The sequence below is a fragment of the Ambystoma mexicanum genome, chromosome 6p (assembly GCF_040938575.1).
Source record: "Ambystoma mexicanum isolate Mex_15411 chromosome 6p, UKY_AmexF1_1, whole genome shotgun sequence".
Lineage (NCBI taxonomy): Eukaryota > Metazoa > Chordata > Amphibia > Caudata > Ambystomatidae > Ambystoma > Ambystoma mexicanum.
This window is the reverse complement of record NC_090935.1, coordinates 862,317,503-862,330,848: the sequence shown is the minus strand read 5'-3', so window position 1 is coordinate 862,330,848 and position 13,346 is coordinate 862,317,503. Positions and strand designations below refer to the sequence as shown.

General features: G+C 48.5%; 1 protein-coding gene across 5 annotated transcripts in view; it reads right to left on the bottom strand.

The window, feature by feature from the left end:
- FER (FER tyrosine kinase) overlaps positions 1 to 13,346 on the bottom strand; it is a 2,139,903-nt gene that overhangs the window by 1,291,302 nt on the left and 835,255 nt on the right. For all 5 annotated transcript variants that reach the window (XM_069625481.1, XM_069625479.1, XM_069625480.1 and 2 more), the window contains one exon: positions 11,589 to 11,681. In XM_069625481.1, coding sequence (XP_069481582.1) covers positions 11,589 to 11,681 — 93 coding nt within the window. The remainder of the gene's footprint in view (positions 1 to 11,588; positions 11,682 to 13,346) is intronic.

Here is a 13,346-nt window from a genome sequence, read left to right as displayed (position 1 = left end):
CGTCGAAGTCTGTTCTTCTGCTGTCTTTGACGGTGGTTGAGAAGTACTCGTCGAAGAGGGGACATTTAATATATAAACGACTGGAGGTCGGGAAAGAATATAATTTTGCATAAAGCGACCAGCTAGTTGGGCGAAAAAAAACAATCTGAGGTACCTCGACGCGTGAGGGATTTTGGGTACACTACACATCACGTTAGGGATAGTGTTACAGGCATGCCCATATCGACGTCTCCTTTCGAACCTCGAAAGACAAGATGCAGTACTCTGCGGTTACCACTAGATGTCGGACTATATGCACAGCATGTGATCCTAAGCAGATTCACAAGCATCAGAAAAGTACTTAAAAGGACCTGTTGCAGGGGGCAAGTAGTGTAGATGCGCCAGCCAGTTTGTTTAGCAAATCTTCCCGCACTGCTTATGGGTCTCTGCCAAAAAAGAAAAATGAAAGAGAAAAGGAAAAAAATGCTTGCGCGCATGCAGAGCATTTCACCTGCCACAACTTTCCGAAACCTGCAGGTTGCAGCCTCCCCCACCGCCGGTGACAGCACTGTGTTCCCTGTTGTAGGCTCTATCCCCGGTCACTACGTTCTTCGTTCACTTCTCCGTGGCGAGAAGGCGAGAGGTACCAGCAACAGTAAGGGGCTTGAGAAAAGGACCTCTATCAACGTAGAGCGTCAAGCCGCACCGTAGATTTCTGTGAACACTGTGAATCTGTTACGCTCACCTGATATTCCCGGGGGCGTCTGGAAGGCTCTAAGATCTGGAACTCTGGATGCGTAGTTGCCCAGTGCTGAATAATGACTCTGCAATTACAGAAGGGAAGATTTGTGATAAATGTCTCTAATGGGTGAATCCCCCACCTCCCTCTGACCGTTTCATTTCCCACTGGGTTCTTTTCTCACCTTAGTTATTTGTAGGGTGAGCTATCCGTCCTGCGTTTCTTGTGCAGGGGCGCTTGACGTTTTTTGGCGAGCTTCCCGAGTTGCTTTACTGGTGCAGTACGCCTTCCTTGGGCCCAGGCCTGCTGTGACCCCGAATCTGCTGGTAGACAAGTAGGTTTGTTAATTGTAAGTCTTTGTTCTGTTTATGGTGGGAATTTGTTAATGTCTTTATCTCCTTCTTTTCTTGTGCGAAGCTCTTGATGCTGGCGTGCCGGATGGAGAGGCATGTTTCTAGGTAAGAGAAAGCACGAAGCGCAGCACCTTTATTGTCTTTTAAAGCTAACCTGTGTTTTCTTCTTCTTCTCCTCACAGGCCGCAGTGGTGCTGCTGGTGGATGGGAGCGCAATGAAAAACAGGCCCCCGGTAAGGTAAGTACAGCGCTGTGCGGTTGTTTAATATTGAAAGCGAACCTGAATATGTCTCTTTTCCTTTGCAGATGTTGCTGTGGTGCTGCGGATGGAACCGTGGCGTAGCGCAATGGAATTCAGGTATGACCCATGGAATTCGATGTTTTGGAAGCATGCGTTCTAATATTGTTTTTCCCTTTCTCGTTATTGCAGGTCGCAATGTTCGAACAGCAGCGGTGGTAGCGGTTCGCCGGAAGTCCTTAAGCTAGTACTCACAGGTGAGTGATGTTTCTTCTTCTCTCGGTTTCCACAGATTGCAGCCCAGTTGAGTTGCTGAGTGCTGGATGGTGTTTTCTCAGGTAAAACAAAATAATCTTGTTCTTGCAGGATTACAGGAAGATGCTGAAGAACAGGAGCTGGACACTGGGGGCGTCACGCTGTTGCTTGCAGAATAACACGAAGCGTGTTCTGCAGTCAGGCTGTGGTTTATATAGCCCAGGTAAAGTAGTACCAGGGAAAGTAGTTCCAGGCCTGCCACACCCGAAACACTAGACCGCATGGCTTGGTTCTTAGAACTAGACTGTGTGGGTGCTTCCATGTTGGATTTAAAGGCCCATAGTTTGAACAGCCCTTCCTTCCTACATATGAGCCTGGTGCCAAAGGAGCCAGGACTGGCTCCAGGAGCCCTTTTGCAGTGGTTTTAAGGCCCTCAGGGTTCTGGTGGGAGCCTGCTTGTGGCACAACTTGTGCCCCCTCACAGTGGTCATGACAGAATCAACAAGGGCCGCTTCCAATACTTCCGAACACTTTGCATATCTTGAACAGTTTTTTCTTTTACCCAGGATTCCCAATCTGGTCCGACGATGGGGAATATTCATGAGCATGTGAATCCATGCCAGACCCCATGCTGGAGAAGGGTTCTTGTTAGGGATAACCTCGGAAACATCGGGTCTACCACACCTTATTCACAAAAAAAGCAGTCAACTGGTGTGGTACTCGCAAACCACTTTGCAGAATGACTCAGATAGGGCACAAAGTCTCTGTGGGAAACTCTAAGAAGCTTAGGATCTCTTTAGGAAACATTCAAGTCCATGTTGATGCCTTACATAAAGACTCATCAGGGATAAAGTCAAGTTAACCAGTTGGGAAATTTGGAAAAAAATGCACAGGGCTTCCGACTTCACAAGCAGTACATCAGTGGCTATGTGAACATGGGAAGTCCCTTGTTTCTGCAGCTACCTTTGCTTCGATTGCTTTCAATTATATCCTGATAACAAGTGGTTCTTCCTGGCATTCTTTTATCAGTAGTATTCCTTTGGGGCTGGCTTTGGGCATTATATAAGAGGACAATGCAACTCCTATGTGGGCTGCAATGGATCAGATTAAGGACTTGATATTAACTACTGTCTTTTTCATTTCTGTGTAATATTCTCTTTTGTGTCCCAAGCTCCAGTGACAGATCCTGGGTGTATCTCTTTAAATGCCTTCTGTACAAGAGCACTCTCTGGGTTCAGAAGTCTCTAAAATCTGCCCTGGCATACAGCTGATGCCCTGTTATGGTACCTGGGACCAGCCAAAAGATTTAGAGGAGGGAAAGTGCCAGAGAATCTCCCTCGTAACAGATCCCCATATGCACCTTGGATTTGCTGCAGATGTGTGGAAGACCCCGTAAAATCACAGAGAAATACAACCTAGAGGCCAGATGAGAGGGCCCTTACATCATCACAGCATTGTCAACTAAGTAGTCATCAAGCTTAAATAAAACAGCTAGATCTGAAGAGACAAGTATAGGGAAGCTAAAATGTACTTCAATTGGATCCCATAGTAGCTGAACAGCAGCATGAATGTAGTTTGTAAAGATTTACAGACTGATTCATGGAATTATTTGCGCCGATAAACAGTGATTTGTGCGTCATTCTGCCCGCAAATCCCCATTTGTTAAACAGGGATTTGCGGGCAGAATGGCACACAAATCACCATTTTTTGGCGCAAATAATTCCATGAATCAGCCCCTTAGTTGGTGGTATATTTCAGTGTGTAGTCCTTGTCTGTTTGTGGTGTTTTAAAAAGGCTCAACAGTTCTCAGATGGATCGTTTCTATCCTTATGTATTTTATTCTGCCTGTACAGCAGGGCTTTCCTGATTCTATCTCTTTCCCTAACAGGTCCTAGAATGTTATGGGTTTGGGAAGGTATACTCGAATATGTAATTTTAGAAACGTTATTCTGAGGATTTCCATCTTGCCCAATTGGATTTTCCTGTGACTGTTTTATATTCTGTTTGTACACTGTTTGAGAAAACAGAAGGCACTCTCACCAGTGGAGTAACTTTGCTGAAAATGTTGGGGGGGAACATGACATCTGAAGAAAAGGTGTCCCAGCCAAATGAATGGGGACAAAATGGTGTTCCATGAAAGTTGGGGGGGACAAACACGCCTGTCCCCCCCTTAAAATTACACCCATGACTCTCACAGCTACTCCCCAGGGATCTTCTGCTCAGGTGGCCAGGGAAGGGCCATCGCTTTTGGATCCCGACCTTGGGGGCAGGCAAGCAAAGGAGGATTACCATAGTGGAGGGTCTTTGGGGATTGGAGAGAGGGTGCCTGATGGCGAGACATGGTATCCTGCCTTTCCGAACACTGACTTACACTCCACCTCAGCCTTCATGGGCTATTTCCCCATATGTCCTATTCTACCCCATGATTCCCCACAAAGTAATGAGATGAAGAAGAAGCCTCGAAGAGGAGAGCCAAGTGCGGAGATGCTGAAAAGCTGTAGATTAAAGCAGTTTTCGGAAGCGCGGCGAGGGAACCCATATCTCCAGGGACCCTACGAGGTCGGAATAAAAAGGTAACAGTGTGGCGGGTCAGTACCTTCAATGTGGCAAAGCAGTGCTCATTCTCCTGGTCAAGGAAGGCGACGAGGAGTGGCTGAGGGGCAGGAGATGAGACCATGACCTCAGGTGTAAGAAGCTGTGTGAGCGGATAAGCCGTGATATCCAGCAGCATGACCGGTGAGTTTCAAGTAAATGCAAGAAGCCCAGTATGGGAGTGAATGCAAGTTGCTGATGAAAGCTGTTGAAATACATTGCATCAGGGTGGTCGTTTGTGGCTGGCACGTTATCAAAAGTCTCCATCTAGAGACAAAGAAAATAAGTGAATGTGATGCCAGAAAAGGACTGTCTGGAAACTAGGTAACAAAGTAGTAATGTAGTGGTGCCTGGAAACACCTGTGTATAGGCGCATACAAATGACCAATAAAAAATAAAAAAAATAAGGAAATCATGCACGTATGAAGGTCTCTGAACAAATGAATGTGAATTGAAAGTATAAGAAGCAAGAACTTGATAAAGAGCTGTTAGAAAACAGCAGAAGAGGGTGGAGCAGCGAAGTGTGTGCAAATGCTCGATCTGGAAAACTTGTTAAAAGGAGAAAGAAGCTACTAGTGGAAGCCGACAAAATCTAATATATGAAAAGAGGTGACAAAGAAAGCAAGTCACCTACCAGTGAATATTTGGACAAAAACGTTGGGCAAGAAAGAAGACAAGAAACCAAGTAAGAACCCAGTTAAGGACCTAATTAAGAAACCACAAGGGTAACTGGTTGCGCTCTGTAGTGGGTGGACCGTGCAGTCTGTCAACTGCACCAAGACCAGGGAGCCCCAACCAACCTGTACCAATTGTTAAAGGAAGTCATGAACTCTGCACTTTAAGAAATAGGAGCTTTTGAGCTTGAGGAAGGGAACCCTGAGCTGCTGTTGAGTATTGTGACCCAACTGACTATTGTGAGCAAGTGCATTAAGCTTGAGGAAGGGAACGATGAGCTCTCGTGGAACTTTGTGAAATTAACGGAACATTGTACGCCAAGAATAAGTGTATTTCTGGACTTGGGGAAGGGAATCCCAAGGCTAGGCAAATTAGCTGAAACAAGCATATACTGGAACTGTATCCTGAACTTGGGGAAGGGAGCCAGAAGTAGCTCCATATTTGTTTTAGGGCACTGTTCAGTTAACTAAGGACATCCCTACACTGTGTTTAGTATTAGAAGTGAGGGCAAGCATAGGTTTGGACACAGACAGCTTTTTGGTTTGGACTTTCAAACACAGACTTTCCTTAGTTTATTCAGGTATGGAAAACCCCACCTTAGTTATAGGGCACGATGGGCGTTAAACCAACCCAAAACTTTCAATAAAGGTTTTAAGAAACTGTCACTCTTGTTGTCTGTGTCATGCCATACCTGTCTCACAACTGACAGTTGTGTTCAATACAAAGTGACAAGAAAAAAAGCAAAACAGTAATTTCCAGGAAGCAAGCAAAAACGGTATTTGGTCAATAGAACTTAAAAAAAAAAAAAAATAACAATTTAGAAAGACCGCTCTGTGACCGCATAGAGCGGTCTTTCTAAATCAAACTCTCAGCCCCTGCAATGCACACTAGTGCGTGCAGGAGTTGATAGGCACACCAGGACCCAGAAGTAGCCACGAAGGAGATCGGGTGTGTGTGTGTGTTTGTGTTAGGTGTATGTGATTATGTGCATTTGGGGGGGGGGCTTGGGAAGGAGGGAGGCAGCAGGGGCTGAGGGAGGGCGGTTCGGGGTATGACACCCCCCAATTTGGATCAAAAACAGGAAGAGAGAGTGTGGGAGGGGGGAGCTATGTCCTTATTTCCATTTTTGCAGGCCGCCGAAAGCTGTCTTTTGGTTAGGCGACCTACAAAAATTGAAATAATCACATAGAACCGTAAAAAGTGATCATCAACATCATGGGATATGTTTGAAGCCTGAACAGAATAAATACAATTTTATTAGTGAGTCTGCTGGCTGAGTTTAAATCACTGGAGTTCCCAATGGCCACCCACAGTATCCTGGGAATTGGGAGAATACTCGGGGAAACATTGTGGTAGAAAGAATGCCAGCGACATTTCAACACTGCAGGAGGGAGAATGATAACCATGGTGTATGTTAGTAGGGGAAAAGCTAGGGGGTGGGGTGAGTGTATAAATAGAAGTATGAGAAGGTGGCCAGCGAAGGAGTGGCAGGGGTAAGAGAAGGGAGGGTGAGACCCGGCCCAGCCATCCAAAACGACAACAGCCTCTTTAGGGCATTGGTGAAGGGGCAGTAGAAGTGTTCCATGTTCATACCTGAGCAGAAATCAAAGAAAGGTTGGAAGACCAGCAGTGCATAGAACCGCTGGCAAGAGTTATATTTGCAGCAGCCCACAGGCCAGAATTTTATAAGTTGACAAAGTGATGAGTGAAGGGAGTGGCCAAATGCAGCTGGCATAAAAATGACTCAAGTAAGCACAGTCCATGTAGGGGCACTCGGTTTTAGATATAAATCCAAATTATGTTACTGCAGCTGATCTTTTGTCCCTTAACGAAGACAATTGAAAATGGTTAATTGGACCAGCTGAACAATATGAGAAGTACATGTCCAATGGCAGTGTAAGAGAAATCTCAGGGACCCAGTTAAAGGAAAACATTGTGAGGAAATTAATTGTGCTGCTGTATTGCAGCAGAGAAAAAGCTTGCAAGATTTGAATGGTCCGTTGCTGCTAAAAACCTGTCAATCCTCAAATATAAGTCCTGAATGATATATTTGACAGTAAGTGGGAAGTGGAAATTAACAGTTACCATAGTGACTAACGTACTCTTCGTCCATAGTCCCCTTTCCTCCATATTGCATGGGCGTCCCTCGCAATGGACGGGAGACGGAACCCTTTTCACCAGAAAAATTCTTCCCCTTTAAATTGAGAGGTGCACAGGGGCGCGGCACTGGGAGCATGCGCTCGCCTGACTCCACACCCCGGCGCCACTCCTCAGTCGCCATTGACGCGTCGATCAATGATGGGCATTGCCTAATGACACCAGTATTATTAGGTGGGGGGGAGGATGGTGGGACGTATGGAGGAAAGGGGACTATGGACTAAGAGAACGTTAGTCACTACGGTGAGTAACTATTAATTACTCTTACGTCACGTCCCCCTTTCCTCCATACTGTATGAGCGATTACAACTGAATGTAGCCCCAGGGTGGAGAGGAGTCCTCAAGAACATAGGTTTCTTAGAACCGCCTGCCCGAATGCTGCATCTGACCTAGAGGCGGCGTCCAAACAGTAGTCTTTACAGAAAACCTTAGGGGTGACCAGGAAGCCGCCCTGCCGATGACCTGCCACAGCACAGCCATTGTAACGCGATGGCAGTGGCTTTGGCTCTGACCGCTAGGCATGTAAGTTAGCTGGCACTGGTTTGTGCTGCCCCTCATAGGCCTCCTTGATGGTCACAATCATCTCCTTGCTATGGAGGCCTTGGATAACCTGGTCTTGACCACCGAAAATGACAACCAAGGCGTCCACTATTTCCTCATTGAGATGGGAGGTGGAGGTCACATTGGGTAGGAAAGCAGGGTGTGTCTGCAGGACGACCTTGTCCCTGTGAAAAGTGGTGTAGGGTTCTGATGCCACCAGAGCCTGATCTCGCTGACTCTGTGAGCTGAGGTGAGGCCCACGAGCAGAGCTGTCCTTATGGTAACCAGTCTGATGTCCTTGGGCGCCATAGGCTCAAAAGGTTTGTGCGTCGAGGCGCCCAACACAACATTAAGGTCCCACAGCGTGGCTACTTTATAGGCATGTAACGCCTGTGGAGGCCCACCAGATGCACCATTTACTCTTATAATGGCTCCTAGAAGCCTTGCTTCTAGCACCCTGGATGATCTCTAGGTAAGCCTGAGATAGGCTCAAGTGTTTCAGCGGGACCTGCTCAGGAGCCATGCTGCGAGGGCTAGCTTGTGAGGAGCAGGGTGGAGTACGCTGCCCCTCTGCTGGGCCAGCAGACGAGCTGGGCCCAGCAGTAGGTGAATGGGTGGTCTGTCCGAAAGGCTAAGGAGCTCGAAGAACCACGGTCTGGTCAGCCACCTGGAAGCCATCAAAATGATGCTGAGATGCCAGGATTCCTTTATCCAGCAGATCACCCTGTGAACTAGGGGTGTGGGCGGGAAGGCATATGCTGCATGTCGTTCCATTGGATCTGGAATGCGTAACCAAGGGAGCCGGAGCCCTGCCCCTGATGGCAGGCACACTTTTGGCATTTCCTGTTGTCCCGGGAGGCAAAAAGATCCACCTGGGGATTCCTCCATCTGAGGAAGATCTCCTTTAGTACCAGGCCGTTCAATTGCCACTCGTAATTGTAACCGCCCCAGTCTGCTCAGCCTGTGCGCTTCCAGGTTGGATTCCCCCGGGAGGTGGACAGCCCTGAGGTAAATGTTCTCCAGAGCCTATTCCCACATGTCGACTGCTAAGTTGCACAGCGGAGGGGACCTGGTGCCTCCGCTTGTTGACATAGAACATGCTGGTGGAGTTGTGTCTGGATAATAACTGACTTGCCCTCGATAAGAGGGAGAAAGGCCTTGAGAACCAACCATGTGGCCTTCAAGTCCATAGTAACTGTGACCTGAGGGGCCGGGTGCCGGAAGGACTTGCCCTGCCCCAGGTTGAAGTCTGCGGACCCCCCAGTGGAGGTCCGAGAGGTGAAGGGGTGGAATGTTGACTCGTTCCTCTTGGGAGCCCTTCTCCTGATTCCATGATCCTGCGAAGTGCAGCTATAATCTCTGCAGCACGAGTCTTGTGTGGGGCACGGCCAAAAGGACCGCTGCCATTAGCTCCAGTAGGTGTTGGTACCACCAGGCCGAGGTCACGGGCCTGGAGAGGAAGTGAGCTGTAGCTCTCTTGATGGCTGCGATCTTGCCCTCCGAGGGAGAGACTCACAGAGCTTGTGTCCCAGATGAGGCCCAATAAGGTAAGGTTCTGCGTGGGCTGTAGCTTAGACTTCTTGAGATTGATCGTGAACCCCAGATCGTGGAGTGTTCTCCTCAGTGCAGAGGCAGTATGCTGAACCGCTTCCGTAGAGGTGGCCCGGACGAGCCTGTCGTCCAGGTATGGGTAGATGTGGTGGCCCTGGGCCCTGAAGAGGGCTGCCACTGCATTCATCGACCTGGTAAATACCATGGGAGCCGAGTTGAGGCTGAAGGGTAGCACCTTGTATTGGAAATGGAAGTCCCTGATCCTAAAGAGCAGTAAGTAACGATGCGGCTGCCAAATCGGGACGTGTAGGTAAGCGTCCTTCAGATCCAGGGAGAATATCCAGTCTCCCCTGTCCAGTGTTTCCGCAAGAAGAGCTGGCGTAACCATCTTGAATTTTTGCAGAGGTAAGGAGAGATTGAGGGTGGAAAGATCCAACACAACTCTCCGGCTAGCCTGATTCTTCTTCTATATGGCGAAAATCCCGGAACAAAAGCCCAAGCCTCTCTGGGAGGTTGGAACTTCTTCCACAGCCTGGCTTTCGCCGAGCGACCGGTTCTCCGTCAGCAGAGTTCCTGTCCCAATCTGTGGGAGAGGAGCCGATGAGGGAAGAGAGGAAGGTACCGGTAGGCGGTGCCCCATGGAGATTACAGAGAGGATCCAGGGGTCAAAGAAATTCTGCAGCAAAAAATTGCACGTGAAAGGCAAGTCTGCCCCCCCCCCCCGGAGACACGTGGACCCGAAGGGACGTGCCATGCCCCTTTTGCCACTGAGGCTGATGCAGAGGAGGAGGATTGGAAAAACCCCTTGCCTCCCCCTTTGTTGTTTCCTCTGATGCTGACTCGGAGAACAGTCCGATTGTCTGGACTTCCGTTCGTGGAGGCCTCAGAACCGCCAAACACCCACCTCTTGTCGGAGCGTTGCTGCGACTGGGTGTAGGCCTTGGGTGTAGCTTTTGTAATAGTAGATAAAGACTTTGTGGTTTGCAAGCTGTTCTTCTTATCTAATTCCTCATCCGTGGTGGGAGTAGAAGAGGTCACTGCCCTCAAAGGGGAGGTCCAATATGCGTTTCTGGACATCAGGATTAAACTTAGTAGCCCGGAGCCAGGCAGTCCTTCCCATGTCCGTGGCTATGCAGATGGCACGGGCAGAGGTATTGATGTGCGTCATGGTGGACTAATGTCTTGCGCTACCCGCCTGGATTCTCCTAGTCCCGCCTTCAAGTGCGCTTGGCTCTGTGCCGGAAGTTCTGGGAGGAGGTCCGCCATTTCCAGACAGACCCCCAACATGGCATCTGCATCAGCCTGCCGCAGATGCAAGGAGGCGTTGGAGTACAGCTTCTTCCCGTACGCCTCCAAGATCTCCTCCTCCTTGCCTAGCGGCGTCAAGGATGACTGCGGCTTGGAATAGAGCAACACCTTAGCTATCACAGAAGAGTGCGGTTGAGGATGCGCTGAAAGCAAGAGTGTGTCCCCAACCATCTGCCTGTACTTGGTGTTGAGGCGCAGAATGACAGGCTGGGCCGAGTGTGGCTTGAGCCACCCCTTCTTGGCCAGGGCAACTACGTCTTTCTGCATCAGTATCCCTGTTTTGGTAGGGGCTCTTAAGGTGAGGACTTCTGCCAGGACCCCACCTAGGGCTGCTCTACTTTGGGCTGAGGAAGGCCCAAATTCTCTGCCAAACCTGCAAGGCGTTCCTGGAAGGTCTTGGCTGAAGATGGCGTGTCGGAGTCCTCCTCCATGTCCGCCAGGCTCGGGGGGTCCGGAGCTGGTGGAGGAGTGCTGGGTGCTGTGGGCTGAGGATTGGAGACCAGAGCTGGTGGCTACTGCGGAGGTTAGAGTGGAACAGCCTGTACTGTGGGAGGCAGGGAGGCCAGAATCGCAGGAGCCGGCTGGGGCAGCAGCGTCTGCACTGGGGCCTGTGGCACCAGAGCCATCGGAGGAATGACTATGGAAGCCGGTGGCGTGACCCGATGGAGCAAGTCCCTGATGGCACCCTGGAGGATGGCACACCTCGGGGGGAGTTCGCATCAGCCCTAGGAACCTTTAGAAAAACCTGTCTTCGGAGGCTGAAGAGGTGGCAGGTGACAAAAAGACAGAAGACAGAAGAGAACAAGTATCCGTGCATGAAATTACATGGCCAAAGCCAAACCCAGGAACGCTGGTGAATTCGGCCCGTTCTCGTCGATGCGGAAAGGTGGACTGAGGAGTGGCGCCAGGGGGCAGAGTCAGGCGAGCGCATGCGCCCAGGGCCGCGCCTCTAAATTTAAAGGGGAAGAAGATTTTTTTTCTGGTGAAAAAGGTTCCGTCTCCCGTCCCTCGAGAGGGACGCCCATACAGTATGGAGGAAAGGGGACGGGACTTAAGAGTATGAATAAGTATTTTCTTTTTTTTATTCTTATGAAGAATCAATAAAATTCAGAACATCAATACTTGCACCAAAACTACAAAGGGTTATGAGGGTAAGGTGAAATCAATAAGCAACTATAAACACATACTGACTTGTACTTACCGAGGATGAGCCCAACATTGACTTTGGTGACCTTATTATTCCAGCTATGGAGTGCCGAAGAGTATCAAACTTAGACACCCGATCTTTCTTATCCTAACAAGAAATAACAAATGCTTAAAAGTCAGAAACACCTTTAAACAGATACAATCTCAAACTACATGTTTTTTTAAAGTACATGCACATTTTATTCTCCTTCAGAAACATATCATAATAGAACTGTATATATGATGAAAAATGGCAAATTATGGAGTATGGAATAGCATCAAATAATCACAATACCAACTTTTGTGTCGATTGTTGGCTGTAACTAGCAACAGTGAAACATATAATTTGCAAATAGGTGTAAGAATTGTTTGGGAGAACTAAAAATAGTGTAGAAGTGTGCAATCCCTTCTGGATCAGGTTGCCAACAACTTTTTTTTCGTTTGTAAATGGTTGCACATATCAGATGGAACAAGCAGGAAAGGCACCCGCCCCACAATTAACAAATCTGAAATACTGTAAAATATTTTTAAACAATTGCATGAAATGTTAGCATCAATAACTTTGTGCCATTAATATTGAACTATAACAAACCTGAAACAGGCAGCATTTTTAAGTTCAGCAATTGGGCACATGGCATCCATCCGAAAAGCTGAGAGGATCCAGATTTCTTTGAAACGCTAGGGAATGTTGTAGGTATTTGCACGCATTCACTTGGCAGCACCTCCAAAGCCTTTACACATCAATGTGCTCTCACACGTGCATTCCTCCAAGGCCCCTAGCCCGCCCATGACCCCTGTGGCTGTCAAACAATTGGACCTGCTTTGGTTTAAATAGGTCATGTCAGAAGACCTACATGGGATGAACACAAGACTAGATTTAGGAAGGGTTAAGTTCACAGAATAGTACAGGCACAATCGAAAACAAAAATATGGTGAAGACAACCCAGTAAAAAAATTAAAAAACAAGACTCTCACCCTGGGTATGATGCTGTCTCGCCTCCCAATAGTCCAGTAAGTTTCCCAGTGGTTCCTGAACCCTTGCAGATCTCTTTTGTGCCCCTAGAGGTGCCCAAGCCCTTTTTTCCAACCTTATACCAATAAAGTCCAAAGTCCAAAGTCTCTAGGTCAGGAGGACCGTCTTGACAATCAACCGAAGAAGTAACTGTCAAAAGTGGGCCAAGGGTTAGATTCACTATTCCCTAGGGCCTCCCTTACCCCTCCTCAGAGTCTGGATCCTTCCTCTCCACGGACTCGGGCCTCCTTACTGACGCTTTGACTATGCCACTTTCTATCTTACTTGCATGGTACACATTCATCCACCTATCTACACAACCACACTTGGGTCAACCCAGCATCGTCATGCCCTCCTGGTCTTACTGGCTAAGGGTCTGTCTCCTCCGTCCTCGGCTATTACCACCTCATCTCTGGTGTTGGCCCTCCCCTGTTGGTAACCGCTCTGGCTCCGTTACCACATTTAGTTCTGTCAATACCACTTCCTTCTCACTCATTGCTACTTCTTCTTGTTACCACCTGCTCCTATTTCTACCACCTCCTCCCTGCTACCACCCCCTCTTCTCGTCCTCCCCACTCGCCTCCAAAACCTCCTTATTTCTCCTTGATTTCCTTTCCAGCACACTCCAACCATCTGCCACAACATTCAAAGGCCGAAACTAACAGACTGAGCTGCCTCGGTTTTAATGGGTATCTGTCTCCCCTCCCCCAGGGTGTAGGGTAGGGTTAAAGATTTCAGGGCTGGGCTGCCCTAGTCAGCTGG